At 38.1% G+C, this 19,484-nt stretch overlaps 1 protein-coding gene across 6 annotated transcripts in view; it reads left to right on the top strand.

The window, feature by feature from the left end:
* ZFYVE28 (zinc finger FYVE-type containing 28) overlaps nt 1-19,484 on the top strand; it is a 144,569-nt gene that overhangs the window by 64,150 nt on the left and 60,935 nt on the right. For all 6 annotated transcript variants that reach the window (XM_039723912.1, XM_039723910.1, XM_039723909.1 and 3 more), the window contains exon 2: nt 1,904-2,044. In XM_039723912.1, coding sequence (XP_039579846.1) covers nt 1,904-2,044 — 141 coding nt within the window. The remainder of the gene's footprint in view (nt 1-1,903; nt 2,045-19,484) is intronic.

Here is a 19,484-nt window from a genome sequence, read left to right as displayed (position 1 = left end):
CATCCCGCAGTGGTGACATGGTTAAAGGGGTTACTGCAGTCAGTGAAAACAGAAATAGGCAAATAGAACTAATGCTGAATAAGGCAAAATGACCAGTGTTGGTGAAGTCCAGCAAATCAAAACAAGAACTTGGATGTGTTATTTTGTTGTTAAATGGGATGATTTCCTGAAACAAACTACCAGGGTAAGTGGAAGGTTGTCCATGAGATGTTTTCAAATTAAGTCTTTCTAATTAATTTTAGTACCCAAGGATGGGAATTGCTAATTTTTAGTCTGCCAAAGAATAGTAAGGAATTTGGATTAAATGATTTAAACCATATTTTGCATAAACTGAAAATAAAAATTGGCATTGAACATGGCACTATCCCTGATTTTCTTGTACCTAGTGCAGTAAATTGAATTAGTAAACTTGTTTTATTCGCTTTAAATGGCCCCCTGTGAAGAGTTTTAGAGTTTCATGCAGTTTCATCTTGCCAGGGACCACACATGATTGACACAATTAATCAAAGATCACACTACTAATCCACACCAAACATAACTCAGTTGAGAGAACTCAATTAAAACTTCTGTTCCTCCACTTGAAAAAAATCAGCCACGTGGGAGTGAAGTGTCTCAGGCATACTTGTTTTGCTTGAGACCAGTCTTAATAACTTGCCTTATTTTGCTTCTGCATTGTAATTTAGATGTTTAAAAATCAGCAGTTGTGCTTTATCACAATTCCATACAGACTCCTGCATCTTTGTTTATTAACTTTGTCTAGAGGGTTGTAATGATGGTGGATAAATGCTGAAGGAAAACAAAAATCAGAAATAACACAATCGGGTGGAGAATGCTTAAAGAAATGCTTTACTAAACTTGACTATAAATACAGAAATTTAGAACTAAACAACATAAAATTTAGTAGTAGAGTAATTACATGCTCTCCCTGTTATTATCATTCATTTTGAATTTTGTTTGTTTCCCTGACCATATATCACAAGCTTTATTCTTCTCTCTGGGCACCTTTATATCAGGGCTGTAGTGAGGACATTATTCAGGAGTGTAGATGTTTGACAGCTTACAATTAAGATATTGGAACCAGAACTCCTAGCTGTTAATGTTCCAAAAAATTATTTTATGGTGTAAACCTTTACACTTTATTAAGATTTCTCAGTGGTTTAGAGGAGGCATTCCTTTATTTGTTTGGTCTTTTTATTATAGTTGCTGCTTTGTTTTAATGTGGCCAGAAATCCATTTTGATGATTCTGTTCTTTGCCATCTGAAAGGCTTTTGACATAATTTTCTCTCTGTAATGCCTTGTTTAGTGACATTATTAGTGTTGTAAAGTTTTTGCATCTGTTTGGCCCTGGTAGATTCAGTACCTTTCTCTTCTGTGGCTTTGTTCTTGTGATGCTGAAAGGGAAGGGTCTGACCAGACCATGCTGCAAAGGTTACTGTGGTGCTTGATAGATTATTCCATTGCTTGATAGGTTTGGGGGGCATGGTTTGTTTGTTTTAACTTGGAAAGCAGCTTTGTCTTGTTCTGCCTCGAGCTGAAGTCTGCTTCTGTTTAATAAACAAACCTTCTGATCAGTTGGTTTGATAATTATCTCCTCCAGATAATTATTCCACAAGAAGTGAGAATGCCAGGGTGGCTTTGGAGGTAATGGTAGCTGAGAAATGTCTCAGATTTATTATGTCAGATGCTTTTTGAGGGTTTTTTTTTTCAAAGTAGAAAAAAAAATTGAGTGTGTGTAAATAATCTCATTATCATTCTTTTCCATGGTGCCATACTGCTTATCTGGCTTATATGTTCAAAAAAAAAAATCACAGTAAATACAACTAGCTGAAGTTGGTTTAGTTTTTGGCATTGTTTTGGTTTTTTTGCAATAGTAATGTCATATTGTCCATGTCTCCAATGCAGAGAACAGACCCACAGCTCCTTGCTCAGTTCTACTATGCTGATGAGGAACTAAATCAAGTAGCAGCTGAACTGGACAGTTTGGATGGAAGAAAAGACCCACAGAGATGTACACTGCTGGTCAACCAGTTTCGCTCCTGTCAGGTAATCAAAGTGGCAGCTTCCTGATTTCTCTGGGATTTTTATATGCATTTAATGTATTCCATTAATATTTTATGTATTAGTTAGTTTTTATTGTCAGAGCTTTTTAAAATGAGCCTTTGTAGACACATGCCTTTCATTACTTTAAATGGTATATTTTTGAAAAAACTAGCCATAAAATAAATTTTCTACATCTCATTTAAGAGTGTTGATGCTTTCCCTGAATAAGAATACACATTATAAGCTTTGTTTCCTTTATATAGAATAAGGATACAGGACATGAGAAATGTTTCAAAATTTCAAGCAGCAAAAAATATCCATGTCATTTGTAGCTGCTCAGCTTTCATGCCTCATGAATCTCAGAGTTTTTCATTAGTAAATGAACTACATTCAGAGGGTTATGTGGTGTTTAGGTAATTGAAATTTTTAGACATAGACTCTACATTTTTGTACCCTCTGTATTTACATGCTTTGATATTTCCTCTCCCAGTCACACCCAGGAAATACAATTTGAACTGGAGTAGGTTCAGATCTAAAATACATGATTCTCAGGTGGTATGAGGATTTCTATATGAAAAATAAATGTTTGCTGTCACCTCAGGGCAATTTTACGTGGAAGGACCATAGTAATAAATATACATTTACATATCCACCAAGTAAAATATGATGCAGTTAAGTGTAAAGAATGTATTTGGATTCACCCTTGCTAAAATTTCTTCCTGTTACTCCTAATAAAATGTACTAAACTTCATTATATGGAAAAATTTCATCACTAATCATGTTATGATGAGTTTCAAGAAAAGTGCTCTGATCATTGTAGGAAGTGTTCACATTAGGTTAGCTGAGTCTGTTGAAAAGAAAAACAGTCAAGTGCTCTGTGTTTGCTTGCAAGAAAACTAAATTTTAGAAGTGCAGCTCTTTGAAGAGTGCCTACAATGAATGTCTTGTTCTGTCAGAAACAATTTTTGTGCTTCTGTTGACTTTGAATATCTTCACAATTTCCTACTGTATTGTTCCTACAGAAAAATGTGAGTTTAAGGGATTACCAAACTGGAAGTTGTAAGCTTATTAACAATTAAAAATGCTGTGACTTGGAGTGAAAAAAAATAGATGTGAAAGTTGCCTTGAGAGGAAGACTTCAGTCTTCTGTATTAAAGATCAGCTGTACCCAAACCACGTTTCACAAATATTTATCTGCCTTCTGCAAAACCTCCTGTAGTGGATGTTCCACAGACTTCCTACTCAAATACTTTCCAAACTGGCAGGAAAGGTTTTCTGATATGAAGGGTGTGTTAACACTATCATTGTGCAAGACAAAGCTCCTTGGTTGTTTTATCCTTGGCAATGACAATTTATTCCCTGTTTCCCTGCAGGCACACAGGCTTTCTGATGTGTTTCCTGTAGTATAGGCAGACCTGAAGAGCTGTTCTATTAAAAAAATAGCTTCTTTGAGTGTTTCACCTGTAGGAGTGCAAGAAATGCAAATTCTGACTGCTCCTTGGTCAGTTTGCTTGGCTTCTGTAGTGATTCACTACCTTGTGACTCTTAATATCTTTTGATGTCTGGTAGTTTCATTTGTCAAACAGATTGTTGTTACTAAAACAATCTGTTGCTAGAACTGAAAGAAAAGATGAAGGGTTTTTTTATGTAGCTATTTTTGTAATTTGTAGTTTTAAAAGTTCTGTAGAATAGGTCAGATCATTGTCAAATGTCATGTCAAAAATGGCTTTGCTTAATTAGGTCTTATGTTATTTTGTAAATGCAGTGGTTTTTTGTTTCTTTTAAGAATTTTCCTGTGATTTCCAAACAAGAGAAGGAACAGTGTTTTACTAAGGACTCAAAATGTGGGTATTTGCTGACCAAATATCACATAGTAGGAGGAAAAATTGGTTTTAGCCTAAGGTGTGGTGGGGTTTGAGAATGATGGAGCATCAACAGCCAGCCCTGGGCTCAGAACATTGTGGTGGAAGGTTGTGCATGTAAAAGGAGGGTAACAGCTGCCCTGTGCAATGCCTCTGGTATCTGCAAAAACAGTCATGCATCCTGAGACCTTTTCTTTGGAAATGTGCACTTTCTCACTCTTCAGGCAATGCTTTTGAAAAGTATTTTGTGACCACAGAACATAGTTTACCAGACTCCCAGTGTTTGCATTATTTTATTTTTCCTATTTTGTGCTAGTATTTCCATGGAAAGCTTAGTTTTAAGATTTCCAGATTACTCCCAGTTTTTATCTTCATGAAATTTAGAGGCGTAGCGTTTCTGTCAGATCTTAGAGGTTTTTTTTAGGGACAAAAATTTCTAAAATTCCATGTCCTTCTATCTTGGCATCTGTTTTTTAAAGTAATTCATTGTTCCTGGGTTGCTTATTTTCATATTATTTCCTGATAGTGTCTGCCTGATTAACAAATGATGTTTTTGAATTTTATTTTTATCAATTAGAGAGAGGAAATGCCTTTAAATTAGTGTGATTTTTTAAAAAAATGCTAACAAGTCTCACAAACTGCTTGGAGATTCTTCTTGGAGAGAGGTTGGGTGTTATGTTCGATCTTAACCATGTCTGAAGAGCCAGGCTTTAAGTCTTTGAAGCTCTGATAGTTTTGTTAAAGATGTCCAAGTTTGCTGTAGAGTGTGAACAGACTCAGACAAACCAGAAGGTCTCTGCCTAAAGGATGCAATACTTTATAGTGGACATGCTTCAGGTTTTCTGTCTTGCCTTGACTAATACTGCCAGTTGTGTTAAGTTGAAGGTAAGGTGCATTGTGGTGTTCCTGTGGATGTGCAGAGAGCTGCAGTCTGTCTGCAAGACTGTTGAGGCTTCCTTAGTAAGGAACTGCAACTCTGAGTGTCATCTTCTGCTTTGTCATAATACTGTCTGCTGATAAGAATCACACTTTTTACAGTAAATTAACTTTTTAAAATTTGTGAACATCTTGCAGCTTGGTTTTCAGATGCTGTGGGTTGACTGTACAGCAGGATGCTGAGTAGCATAATCCATGAGTAAGAGTGGTAAGATGAGTAAGATGATAGTTTTCAAAGCCTTTCATTTTCACAATAATGTGATGTAACACTGTTTTCCAGTTATGGTAGCCAATGATAAAAATGTCATCCCTCATTTTGCTTTGCTGTTTGCATGTCAGTGGTAAAATATTGTGAAATCATAACATATCTATCAATACAGTATCTTGCATTTATTGTGTGATTAATATCTATTAAGCAGAATAAAACACTTCTCTACTGGTTTCTGTTAAGATTAAAAATATATAAAGTGTGCTGAGATGCATGATAAAAAGCTGTGTAAGTTTTTCTTAAATGAACCAAAAGGTAGGCAGAATGACAAATTTTGGTTTATTGAACTGAATTGATGGTTCTAGAAGAAAAACTCTCTTTTCCTTAAGAAAAACTTCTCTGCATTAGTGAGTCTTCAGGCATATGCAGTGCTTGTTCATCTGAGTTTTCTTCCCTACAACACAAATCATTGCAGTATTTTTATATTAGTGGTATAACAAGGTGTCCTTTCCTGTGCTTTTCACAACATCACACAGTATTGAATTTTACAAGAAGTGATGGTAACTCATGTACACTTTTGAATTATTCACTCATGCATTCACTATCAATCTCTAAATTAATTTGCTTTGATCATTGCTGTTTTCACATTGATTAATATTTTGTTAGTTGCCTTGGTAAACTGGTTTAAAACAATTTATTGGCTATTTAAATGGAGTTGGGTTTATTGTTAAATATTGCAACATTTGTTTTGTTTAAGAGTAAAGAGTAACAAACCCTTTGTTTCTAAAGCAGAGATTTGTCAGGACTTCACTGGTAACAAACCTGTGCATAACAGGTGAGAATGTTTTTGGGATCATAGTTTTTGGGATCATGCTGTTTCAGTACACTGAGAATTATTTCTCTGTGTGCAGTACTGAGGTCTCAGAATAGCACATGAGTCAGCTGCAGCATGGTTTTATCAGCATTATTCCTGCAGATTGTCTCTCAGCAGTGTGTCTCTTGATCTGCTGAAGTGCACGAGGAAGGAATTTGCCCCATCAGGGCACTGAGCTGAAGCAAGCCTTAGACTCTCCTGGCTGTGCTGTCCTTCTGCACTGTTCCACAGCACAGTAAAATGGGGAATTTATGATATTTGTGAGACATGACTGTTTCTGGCTCGCTGGTAGGAGTGATGGACACTACATTGACTGACAGTACATTACACTGGTTCTTCACTCCTTTCCTGCTCTTTGCCTTCTTGGGAAGCACCTCCTGAATTGCTGCAGTTGGCAGCCCAGTGTTTCCAATTCAGCTTTAGCAGTTCCAGTTTGCTGTAACATGAGGTTTAAAATGCAGTCTTTAGTGGACTGCCTCCTGTATGGGTCACTCCTTTACATAGTGCTGAGAAGGAGGCACCTCTGAACCTGAGCTTCATTGCCCTCTGTAGCCTAAGTAAATGTTGGAGGAGTTGGAGCCCTTGGAGAAAGCCAATCATATTTCAGTGTTGTGTTTTATCACTTGCCTCTCTCAGTTTCTGTTCTGTAGCAATAAAAAATGTGAATTTTATCAAAAGTGCTGTTTCAACCACACTTATCTCCATATTTCTTCAAGCTCAATTTAACAACTGAAAGCATCACTGTGAAATAAGTTGAGATACAATAGTGTCTCAACAATAGTATCTCAACTAGTAATAGTGAAAACAAAGCTTTGTCCTTACCATATAGGAATATGTTCCAGGCTGAAGGGGCTTACTGTGGGATGTGGAAAGGTGTTAAAATTGAATATGGTAAACAAGGAGTAAAGGAACAGTGCTGCTGGGAGCATACTTGGGGAATCTGCTTTGTCACATGCTAAAATCACACTCATAGGATAGTTTGGGTTGGAAGAAAACTTAAATATCACCCATTTCCACCCCCTGCTATGGGTGGGGACACCCCTCACTAGATTTCCCCAACATGGGGCAGGACCTTGCACTTGGCCTTGTTGAATCCAAAATTTAACACGAAAAGGAAATAAACGTTCTTTATCTTTGAAATATATTTTTGGTGTATCTTAAAAGCTTAGGAATGTTACTTGCTTTCTGAAGAGGGAGGTGGGTGGATAAACAAGTTTAGAAGTGGGGAAGCCCTTTGCCTGACACTGTGTTGTGTCTGACCAAAGCAGTGATCATGTTTGATAATGATCACTTTAGGAGGTGGTTGCCAATTTCAGCCTGATATGGGGATAGCAGCCCAGCTGTCTTTCACTTCAGCTTACACCATTTATGTGGGCACATTTCTGTATTGGTTTCGTATTTAATTAAGAAAACCCCACAAGACCCCAACAACAGTAACACAAAAAACCCAAACAAAACCCCACAAACAAGGAAAACAAAACCAAACAAATGAAAGCAACAGACCATCAAAAATCTAACTCCAAACAAACAAAGCTTTCAACACCATCACACAGAACTGTGAAGCTGTTGCAGGGTTTGCAAATTGCTTGGTAACATTTCCAGAGTGGAAGAGAAACATGATAGAGCATGCATTGATTTCTCTGTAGTGGGAAATGGAAAGGCTCTTCAGTGTGTGACATTTGAGTTTTCTTATTATATATATTTAAAAATAAACAAAAGTTGATGTAGCATGAAATGACAACACAGGTGGTAATCAATAATGCACAAGGGTGAAACTGAATCTGGATTGACAAGTTGCTAAATAATGAAAAGAGAACTTATCTTTGTGTGCAAAACACTATTAATTTTTTATCAGTGGAAAAGGGATGTGATTATATTATGTTAAATGGTGCATGCCGGGGTAGCCATAGGTTGCTGCTAAAGAGCTGTGATGCAAGGTTGTGCTGTACCATCTGCTCAGGATGACCACAATCATTGCATGCAAACTCCTGTGGAAAACCACTGGCTTTGGTGGATGAGGTAGTCATCCATATAAAACACGAAGTGCTAACAGAAGAGCAAAATAAATATTTTATCTGTACTTGAATTAGAACAGTTTCTTCTTCGGTCACAAGTTTTATTCAAATTTATAAATACATTTTCTTCTTTGTGAAGGAGAACCCAGCTACAGAAGGCTCTTAATTTCAGAGGTATTGGAGTCTTCCAACATTCAGCTTCCAAAGATAAAATGATTTTTCATTTCTTAATGTATGATTATTTGCCCTGGATCATAGTTTTTATATTGCTAACAATTGGCATGTTGGTACCTTGAATGAGTATTGACAGGAGACCTGGGACACAGGGGTGTCATTCCCAGGGCTTTTGAAGGCTAAATGAGGACAATGAAGTCAGGTCATTTTAAGGCTGACTTTCCTCAGCATTTGTGAAGTAAGATACTATAGCAGATGCAGTTGTGTAGGAATTAATGTAATGTGACGTGTCTGACTGTCAGGGGCTTTATTGTTCTTCCACACTCCTCAGCAGTGCCATCAGAGGATTGCTGTCAGCTCTGCTGTAGTGTGATTGGCTAAATTTTAATTATATTTTTTTTTTACTGGTGCAAAGAAGGATAGATTCTAGTATCAGCCACTGAATTTTTTATGTAGTCTGAATTGTTTATGTAGTCTCATGACTTAAATATGCTGCAATTTTCCTTCTTTTCTCCATATGGACATGGTAGCCCCACGTTAGCAAGATTAACCATACATGCAAATTATTTATTTTGTAATGTTTTTGTACTTGGGGATTAAGTCTGTTTTCTTCTGCTAGAAGCCTTTTCACTTAATCATATAGAAAAATCCTTTTCACTTATTTTTTTTTCTTTAATACTGGGGAAGTATGATAAGAAAAACAAGAAGGCAAGTTAGTAATTTTTTCAAATCAGTTCTTAGCAGTGGAATTTAATTTTCATTGTGACCTTAACATACTTGAAAGTTAAAGCCTGTTTTTTAATAAGAAATAATTCATTTCATAATAATGGATTATTATGAAGAATATTTTGTGGAATATTGTGCAATCTGGTTTTCTCATGTGTCAGGTTGTTACAAGTAAGTTTTCATTTAACAAAATCCTTGAATCCTGAGTTGAAAGGGACCCACAGGGATCAACAAGTCCAACTGTTGGCCCCACACAGCACCATCCCCAGGAGTCCCACCCTGTGCCCCAGAGCATTGTCCAAACACTCCTGAGCTCTGCCAGGCTGTGCTGTGAGCACTGCCCTGGGCAGCCTGCTCAGTGCCCAGCCACCCTCTGGGGGAAGAACCTTTTCCTGATATCCAACACAAACCTCCCGTGGCACATCTTCAGGCCATTCCTTGTGTCCTGTCACTGTCACCAGAGAGCAGAGATCAGTGTCTGTCCCTCCCTTGCCCTCTAGAGGAAGTGAGGTCTCCCCTCACTTTGCTCCTCCTGGGACAGCATTCCCAGTTCATTCATTTGTCCTTAGTCCTCACCCAGAGGTTCTCGGCTGTGCCAGCTGCCAGCTCTGTGCATTCCAGCCCCTGCACTGCACACTGTGCCAGCCGTGCCCACCTGCCACCAGCCTGGAGCCCTCCAGCAGGGCACTCCAGTCACAGAACTCATCCCACCAGGCTCTGCTCATGGCACTGATGCCAAATCTCTGGGACTGGGCCAAGGCTTCGAGCTCCTCCTGCTGGATCCTCATGCTGCACCTTGAGATGAAAGCCTTTAGGTGTTAAATAGATATCTATGTATGTTAAATATTGGACACAACAAAGACTTCCACGTACTGGAAGGAGGCATTACAAAATACTTTGGAGTTTGAGAGGATAGATTAATATCAGGCTGCCCTTTCATTACTTTCAGTGTATAATTTAACAATAAACTACTAATTGAATGGCTGGAATTTAAGGTGATGGGAAGAAAATAAATTGTTAGCCATTAGGGTGGCTTGTTCAATCATTGTAACTTTATAATTAGCCAAAGAGAATGAGAAGCTTAAATAGTTCAGTTATAACCCCAAGTTCCTTTTGGAGTAAACATGCACTGGTTGTTTTCTACCTCCAGCTTATGCTTTTGAAAGAATTTGTGTTAACTCATTGCTGCACAGTGTTCTTGGTGAAAAGTAATGCAGATAATGCAGACTTTAAGACAATAATTTAAAAAAGATTCATTTTTGAAAGTATTATGTGTATTAGCAAGCTAGTGTTGCTTTGAAGAAGTTTGAAATTATTGATATGAAAACAGCTTGTGATAAGGATGGGTTTTGCTGTTGGAGAGCAGGCTTCAGATAGTAGGCTTTGTTCCTGCATGCTTGCATTCCTAAAAACTTCCAATTTTAAAGGCTTTGGGAAATCTGTACTTGTGTGAAATTAATTACGCATAAAAATGTGCTCTTGGTTAAGGAAGCTTACCTTTTTTGTTTATATCACCTACTTTTTCCTGTTGGATTTCCATTTTTTTTAGACTAATGCTATTTTTTCAACACTTCTCAAGGTAGTGTTGAGGTGAGCAGCAGCAGCATTATGCCAAGTACATGGTTCTTCACATGGTGAAGAGATAAATAAAGGTGGATACTTCTTACATGTTTGTACTGCTCCTTGTTCCATAGTTGTGAGAAAAGCTCAGAATTTAATTCAGAAAATGTAGTGCTCTTGATACTAACTTATGATGTACACAATATAAATTCTTAGGTTTGCCCTGAGAATACATTTTCAGTTCTCTAGAGGTCTCAAGGTTTCTTTGCCTGAAGATTACTTACACGAATACCAAGCAGCAGAGATTTGTATTCTTTGCTTTCTCTCCTGCCCTGCGGTGTGTGTAACTCTGCTGAAGCTGTTGCTGTTCCACACAGACAGGGCTCATAATCAAACAGTGTAACAGTTCATGTAGAGGTGGTAAATGATGATCCTCTTGAGGCTGCAAAGCTTGTTCAATTGATTTGTGCAACTGAGGCTCTGGGCTAAACTGCCTTTGTGATGTAAGCTCTGGTAATTTTTGCTTTGGAATTGTTCTGATACTGTGAAAAAGTCTTTTTTGTGTGCTTTTTGTTCGCTTTTTTCTCTTTGGGTCTGATGCAGACATAAATAATCAGAGATGAATTCTAGCAGGCTTTTGGAGTCATGTTTCCTTTTGGCTTAGCTGATAACTGGTATGAAAAATTATTTTTCATTTTCATACATCTGTACAAACCTCTGGCCTCAGTGCCAGCCTTGTTTATTATTTGTACAATATTCCTCCATGGGGATTTTGCAGATTTGACTGTAAAATATTTTAACCCTGTAGCTGGAATGTGATGAGTTTTCTCAGTAGATCTAATTAAAACATTTGTGGTTGTCTGGCTTATTCTGAAATGCAAGTGTCATAATTTATAACTGAGAAAAGAAAATTATGAGGGGATTCCTCAACCAGGAAAGCAGCATTATCTTTATGTAAATTTTTAGGAGAACTTGAAATCACTCATTTAAAATACACAGAGTGTAAAAATTATTTGAAGCTCGAACACTCTTAGAATGAAAGTCTCCAAAGGTTTGGTCTCCTTGGTTTTCAGTTGAAGTGTTTTGGATATAACTCTGTATTTGTGGTGCAATTTCACATGGGCCTTTCTTTGTCTTTTGTCTACAGCTGCACAACTTCAGCATAACTCAATTAATTCTGTACTCGGTGAAATCAGATTTTTCATTGATTTTTAATGCTAAGTGTGTTCTTTCTTTCCTAGCAGGTAAAGGCTTTTAAATTTACCAGTGCTGTGGGTTACCAGTGAGCTTTATAACTGTATTAATGGAACAGCATTGAGTGGTTTCAGAAGGAAATATTTCTGTAAATTTGAGTGGTTTTGGTCAGAGGTCTGTGATAGCTTTAGCAGCTCTGCGTGTTGGCTGCCCAGTCTTTGATTCAAGCAAGCCCTTGGGCACTTGGTAGAAATGTTATAAACATTTAAGTTTCAGTAAATATCTTAACTTTATTGCTTGGCTGTGTATTTAAGCACGGACAAACAAGAGAAATGAACTTTGATTTTATATAAAAATACCTCTGTTCCAATGTGTATTTCTGTGTTATCACACATAGTTCCTTAGGCATTATTCCATGGTCTGTTGGCAGTGTCAGTTTAAAAGTTTTCCATTCCAAATTTGCACTATTCTTGTTCCTATTCCCACAATTATACATGGCACCCCTCAAAGCACAGCTTTGAGAGAGCTTTGAAGTTTTAGATCCTTATCCGAGGCTAGTTTAAATAAGCAGTGGTCAGCTTTACATTGGAAACACTTGCTCAGCTGTCCTGATGCACGCATTTGTAGAGTCTGTCTGTGAACTGGAGCAGTGAAATGATGGGGGTTACTCTGGGTGTGTGCACTGAAACCCTTCCCAGGTGTCCCCAGTACAAGAGCACTGAGTGCTGGTGAGATGTGGGGACAGGGACTGCGGGGTAGGTGAGATAAGGGGCAGAGTCCCCAGCTGGCCTGGCTGCCAAAGGCTGACACTGCAGAACAGCCTGACGCCAGTCTGTAATGAAAAGTGGCTTTCTGTTTCAGGTGTAAAAAAACCTTATTTGAAGGTGTCTCCTGCTATCTGATAAGTGGTATGAGTAGAAGGAATCTCTAGGTGGGAAGATATATGCTCTTTCATTCTCTGCTTTATTGGATTTGTATCCATGCTGAAGAGAAGCAGTTTTTACAAAGTCAGCATCAACAAGCATCCCTCGATGGAGAGCTGCTAAAGAACTCAGAGGGCAGTGCTGTAGTGGATTGGCAGTGAGTTATCTATGAAATACTAATTGTGTCATTAACATTCCTGACAGGAGCAAACTGGGAGTATGTACCATCACTGTGAACAATGAGACAGTTCAGAGGTGGGATGTTTTTGTGTGTGATTGCATCTGTCCATTGAAGAACATTTTTGTGTAGAATTAGGTAGAAATAGATCTTATTAAAGGAGACAAATTAGCCAAAAGTGAAAGGAACTCCCTGCTGGGTTCTGAAACCTAATGATTGGGTAGAAGTTGGCAAGAATCTATTCCTGATGTTTTGTTAATTGATACAGAGGTTAAACAGTGTGGATTGAACCAGGAGTACTTTTAGATGAAGTAATGACCAGTCTTTCTTGCCTGCTTGATTTGCAGCCCTGGAGACATTATATTAGATATGTTAGTAGAGGTCAGTGAAGGAGACAGCAGGGTAATTACTGAGATCAAGGGAGGAAGCTGACTGAAAGAAACCTTCATGTTCACAGAATTTAGAAACTGTAGTAGATAAAGATACCTTTAACAACAGAGGGAAGAAGTAAGAACCAAAAGCAGCCTCTGTCCAACCTATTGCGTGTTCCTCTTTGATCTGTGGTGTGGAGGGAATCATGATTGTTTTCTGAATTTGATTTGTGTCTGAGGCTTTTTTTAAAGTGGAACAGAGCTGGTGGACTCTAGAACAAAGTTCTCATAAGGTTTGTATTTAAGAAACTTGATGCAGAGGTACGAGAGTCAGAAATTTGTGCCAGGATTAGGCTGTTTGATGTGAGAGTGAGCTAGGATTTATTAAAAGCAAATTATTTTATTTTATACACTGTCTTCCAATTTAATTTTGATGAGAAACTTGATGCAGAGGTAGGAGAGTCAAATTTGTGCCAGGATTAGGCTGTTTGATGTGAGTGAGCTAGGATTTATTAAAAGAAAATTATTTTATTTTATACAGTCTTCCAATTTAATTTTGGTGGGGACAGTGCCAGTCAAGGAAAAAAAAAAAAAAAAAAAGAAAAACTGAGAACAGCCATTTTAAAGTGATGATGTCAAGATTAAGCTTAAGTCTGAGACAATACAGAGATCTACTTGACTTTTTTTCCTTTCATAATAGGGCTTGTAAATTGGTGGTTTTCCTTTAGAGTTCCAGTTCGGTTGTTTTATAACTGATGGCAACATTTGGAATTTCATTACTCCTAGCAGTGATGACTTGTGTGAGTTGCATTGCTCTAACAGATGTCTTCTCTGTGCTGCCTGACATCTTCAAACAGTTGGTGTCAGGTACCTGCTTCCTGTTTGGGTTTGCCACTTGCCACCGAGTGAAAGCTCTTAACATTTCTTTTGCAAGCAGGCACACTTGTCAACCCTTTCATATGTTTTCACCATACTTCACTGCAAATGAACGTGAGTATGGTTGTTCTAAATACACTAAGTAACCTCTAAGTATCAGAAAAATTGGTGGTTTTTTTTGTCTATTGGTTTGGTTCACAGATGTTAAATTTGCCTTTTTCCCCCGCCAGTAATGTCAAGTGATCAGTGGAATGTTGTAGTTTGATGAAAAACAAATCTTCAAAGTTAAACATGCATTATCAGTAAATAAAATAATTAAATGTGTCTTTTTAAATGTTGGCTTTTAACAGCTTTTCTTCTTTTTTTGGAAACTTCTAGTCACTACAGAATAATTAGCAAATGGCTATAAAATATAAAATGCTTGACTGTAAGTTGGGCCATCAGTACAACTCCATCAACTAACAGGAATTGTGTTTTCTTTCTACATTTCATATTTGAACTTATGTAGGGAGTGATTCATATTTAAAAATATTTTTTCTTTGAAAACAGGATCCTAACAATGTTTAGTACTGTAGCCTTAAATTGTAGCTTCTCATATTAACAAGTTTTTTCATGTGTTTCCACTTGCTCACATGGGTCAAATAGGTCATTGTGAGAAACTCCTGTTATCTAAGGCTGTGGACAGAGTGGAATGAAAATGCTGTGCACTGCAGGTCAGGGAATTAATTTGCAGCAGAGAACCACAGGGAAGAAAGCTGGATCCATGCCAACTCAGCAATGAATGTGTTGGGGATGCAGGATGCTTTCACTGCAGCAGGGGAAGGCAAAGTGACGATGGCAGTAATTAATGATGACATCTCCTTCATTCTGCCCTCTGCATGGGAATTCCTCTTATTTATTGAGAGTTGTTGTTGCTAGGCTGGGGCAATACAGAATTTAAATTGCTAGATGTCCAAGTTGCCTTTTCATGGTGAATTTTGGTAGTACTCTCTATTGGGATGGGTTAAACTAGGAGCTGCTCCCCAAAGTTCATACAAAGAAAAATTCTGTTACTTTTAGAAAGTGGAGTCTCATGAGTTGCACCTTCAATTTATAGATGATGCCAAGGTGGGTGGAAGAGTTGATGTCTTCAACAGCAGGAAGGCTCCACAGAGGGATCTGGACAGGCTGGATCAGTGGGCCCAAGGCTCTGAGGTTCAACAAGGCCAAGGCTGGCTCCTGCCCCTGGGTCACAGCAACCCCTGCAGTGCCACAGGCTGGGGCACAGTGGCTGCAAAGGCCTCGTGGAAAAGGAGCAGGGAGTGCTGGTTGAGAGTGGCTGAACAGGAGCCAGCTGTGCCCAGGTGGCCAAGAAGGCCAATGGCACCTGGCCTGCATCAGCAGGGGTGTGGCCAAGCACAAGTTTTTTGAGTGGCTGAGGCAGCGGAGATGTTTAGCCTGGAGAAAAGGAGGCTCAGGGAAGACCTTATGGACCTCTGCCTGAGGTTGAAGCCAGGTGGGGTTCAGGCTCCTCTCCCCAGTAACAATTGATAAGACAAGAGGAAATGGCCCGAGTTGTACCAGGGGAGGTTTAGATGGGATATTAGGAAAACTTCCTTCATGAAAAGGGTTGTCAAGCATTGGAACAGGCTGCCCAGGGCAGTGCTGAGTTGCCATCACTGGAGGTGATGAAAAACTTTGTGGATGTGGTACTTGGGCACGTGGTTTAGCAGTGGACTTGGCAGTGCTGGGTTAGTGGTTGGGCTTGATCTGAAAGGTCTTTTCCAACCCAAACAATTCCATAGTGCTACATTGCCAGTGGGAAATAACCAATTAGGTGATGAGGCAAAAAGAGTCTGAAAGCTCAGCCTTCTTGATCTGTGCAAGATGGACTGGAGGGAAAAGCATAGAGAGGCTTTGGATCTCTAATGTGAAATAACTGTCTGGATTCTGAAGCCAGGACTTTTGTGTGTACATTGAAAACCTGTTTGTTACATCAGAGAAGACACCACGTTGTTACTGGATTCTTCTGTTAAAGTAGCCCATAAAACTCTAAAATACTTGTTAATTGCTTTAATTGCCATAAAATATTCCTTTATTTTTGGCATTGATTTGTGTTCATCTGTGACTTCTGATTGCCACATGATGTTGAAGGGGTTCTGGAACTTACCAAGCTAGAAAGGGTGACAAAAAATATCATGGACTTACTTAAATGAAGAGGCTAAAATATCATCCATTCAGCTCATGGTGATGTTGTCATAGACCACATTGCCTTAGCTAGATTTTACTGATAATTCAAAACATGGCTATTAAAGAGGTACTGAACAGCACAGGAAGTTACCTTCCTTTGAAGAAGTCTTGCAAAAGACCTCAGAAAGGTCATATTAAATTTAATGTTGTGGAAGAGCACCATAAATTTTATCAATGGCATGTACAAAAGGGTAGATATGTTTGCCTTTTGTTGCTCTAAACATATGTTTCTGTTATAAGGAAGATTAATTTCTTGGCATTTTTTTGGTACCTATTCTGGAAGCTAATGCAGCAGTTGATGTTAGCTTTATGGTCTAATTATTTAATATATGGCTAATTACTGGTAGGCCAAAAATAAACCATTTGTCCTCTGCTGTGGCTATCTACATGCACTGACTCACTATCACTCATTATCTTCCCTATCAAAATGAAATATAAGTGCTGTCTGTTATGTGAAACTCTGAGCTGTGTTTTCCAGGAAATGAGGAGTTTGGAGTAAATCCCAAAGCAGAATCTCTGCAGTGGCTGCCTGTGCTGCTGTAAAGCCTCAACAGAGCACCTGAAACAAAACTGCACATCCCAGTGTACAGATAAACCAAAAGATAACAGATAAAGCCACCAAAAGAGGCATTAAAATCCGGAGGCTTTTATGTAGAAAGATGGATCAAGTGAAAGATTTACTACTTCAATTCCAACTAATTGATTTCTGTTGCTTAAATTAGAGCAAAATTTCAGTGCTACCATGTATCCAAACCCATTTGTTATTAGCTTACAAAGCAGAATACTGTAATTAAATAAATTGAATGTTTCTTGAAGTTCTTCTAAAGAATAGACTAATTTGCTTACAATGCATTGGACAGTCTAAATTGGCTGGCATCCTTCCAGTTTTAAAGCATCTGAGATCTGAAATTTTTATGGGAGCAAATATTCCAGATTTTTTATGTAAGTTACCCTGCTCTGGGTGTCATAAGAAAAATGGAAGAGGGGAAGGAAGTGATGGAGAATTGTTGGCTTGTTTTGGTTTTTTTTTCTTCTGTAGGATGATAAAATAAACCCTGTAGAACAACAGAGAATTTGGGAAATTGCACATCTTCAAACAGCAAAAGCAATTTAGCTTGTAGAAATCTTTCAGTATTTGTACATTATGTATCAAAGTTCCATCAACTGTTCTTTCTGTAATCTTCCTGTATCCCTGCTAGACTAGGCAGGAGAAGATGGCCATGTTTTTAATTGGCTTTTTCACTGAGCTCTCTGACAACAACCAGCTGCCTGTGTGAAGCCAGGTAACTCTATACAGACAACTGCTACTGGAGATGGAGCTATTGTGATTTATTTCCATTGGGAAGTGTATATTAAAATTCTAATTACCTGTAGTTTAACTTAGTAGTACTACATATATTAAAAAAAAATACCTGACTCAAAGTTTGGCATACATGGAGAGGTGTTGGTAGATTTTGGGTGCTCTGGAGCAGAAGCATCTAGAGGTTATAGGAATGCTGAAGAAATGAGGCTGAATATTAAGTGTCTTTTAAGGGGGAAACAAATAAATTATATGCTTAAACATTAGTATATTGTAAAAGGTTGAAATATATTCATTAGATCATTGTGCCTTTAGTTGCAGTAATCAAGTATATTAAGGTATAAAATTTCATGATGCTTGTAATAATTATCTCCTGAGATTATTTAGACAGAATCTTAGAGCTTTTTAACAGGTTATAAGGATTAGAAAAACAGAACAAAACCATGGAACAGTTGCTTACCAGCTGTGAGTCCTCTTTCTTTATTCTGTTTGTGTAAAATGTTCTTTGATACATCAGGAATTTTGAATATGTATATAGGTGGTTATGTAAGGGAAATTCAATCTGTCTTGTAGCTGCTGTCACATAAGATTGCATTTAAAAAATAATCCATTGAAGTAAAATAAAATTTAGGGAGGAAAGTTGTTTTAATATGGCTTTTCCTCTTATTCAGTGTAGCATTTCAGGGAAAAAAAAAAGCAAGAGAAAAATTGCATTTCCCATATTAAAGTTGGGTGGCAAGTAAAATAAATTGGAATCTCATGTCCTAAAATAAAATGTAATTGGATTACTTAAAGTCTGATATAACCAGATGTGAATAGTGTTCTCAGAGTTTCCTGCCTTAATATTTCTCTGCATTTCGTGAAACTTTTGTAAAATTTTAACTGGTAAGATTACTTTTTACCACTATAATTCTCCAATGCAAAAAGGCCTTTGCAAACATTGATTAATTCTCTGAAAACAGGAATCTGACTTTTTCATCCTGGTGATAAAGACCAACTTGTATTGCACCAGTGATAAAGTGAGAGCTACAGGCAGAGCACCTGGTCTCAAAATAGATCAGCAATGACAGATTTGAGACACTTCATGAGTGACTCATGCCTTTCTACAATGTAAATGTTTTTATCCTCAGTTTCAGCCTTTGCTCTGTTACTTTGGGTAGTTTAGGAGTTGTTTTTCTTAGGAGACCTACATTCAAAATGCTTTGGTTCCCAGGTAGATTTAGCTAAATATTGGTGAGAGAAGTATACTCAATACCATGAATTAAGAAGTGGAAGCAGAATAGGAAACTTGCGGTTATTCTGTTTTTTCTGACCCTAAGGTGTCAGACCAATTTGGATGTGATTTCTTGTCTGACTCCCTGCTGTCCTGGAGAGAGGAGGTGCTGAATGTTCTGCCAGTGGTTCAGGTGCTGCTGCAGCAGGGTGTGGGCATCTTTGCTCTGTCCTCTTCCAGGATTTAACTTCAGTTCTCCTTGCAATGACCCTTGGGAGTATTTAGGGTTGGCTTTTCCCTCAGTTCCTGCAAGGGGCATCTCTGGATTCTAAGGGATCCTAGTGCCCCACTGATCCTGGCAGTACAACAGACCCAGCAAAGTGAGGGGGAGGTTTCATCTCTAAAACCAGGGTTTTTTTGTCTGTGATTCTAGTTTTCTTTTCTTGTCTCTTCTCATACCTGCTGGCCATGGTCTGTGTTGTGATGCCCTGGAGGGGCTACAGGGCATTTGATTTTCAGTCCTGCATCTAGAGAAGATGGTTGGTTGTTACACTTCTTTGTGTGTTTTAACTGTATGAGGTGGGGTTTTTTGTTTGTTTTTTACAACTTTATTGATATGAAACTTCTTATCTCATGACAGCTTTGCAAAAAATACTTTGTGAAAGTGTTTTAATCATTAACACATCAAGTTCCTTATACCAGTGTGTAATAAATATTGCTGATCATTAATTTATTCCCTTATTTTGGTTGAAGACAACTGTAATTACAGCCTTAATGTTAAGATTGTTTTGTGGCAACAGCAGG

Source organism: Passer montanus, unplaced genomic scaffold, assembly GCF_014805655.1.
Source record: "Passer montanus isolate IOZ18808 unplaced genomic scaffold, ASM1480565v1 scaffold51, whole genome shotgun sequence".
NCBI lineage: Eukaryota > Metazoa > Chordata > Aves > Passeriformes > Passeridae > Passer > Passer montanus.
The sequence above is the reverse complement of the archived record's forward strand: the minus strand, read 5'-3'. Positions and strand labels throughout refer to the sequence as shown.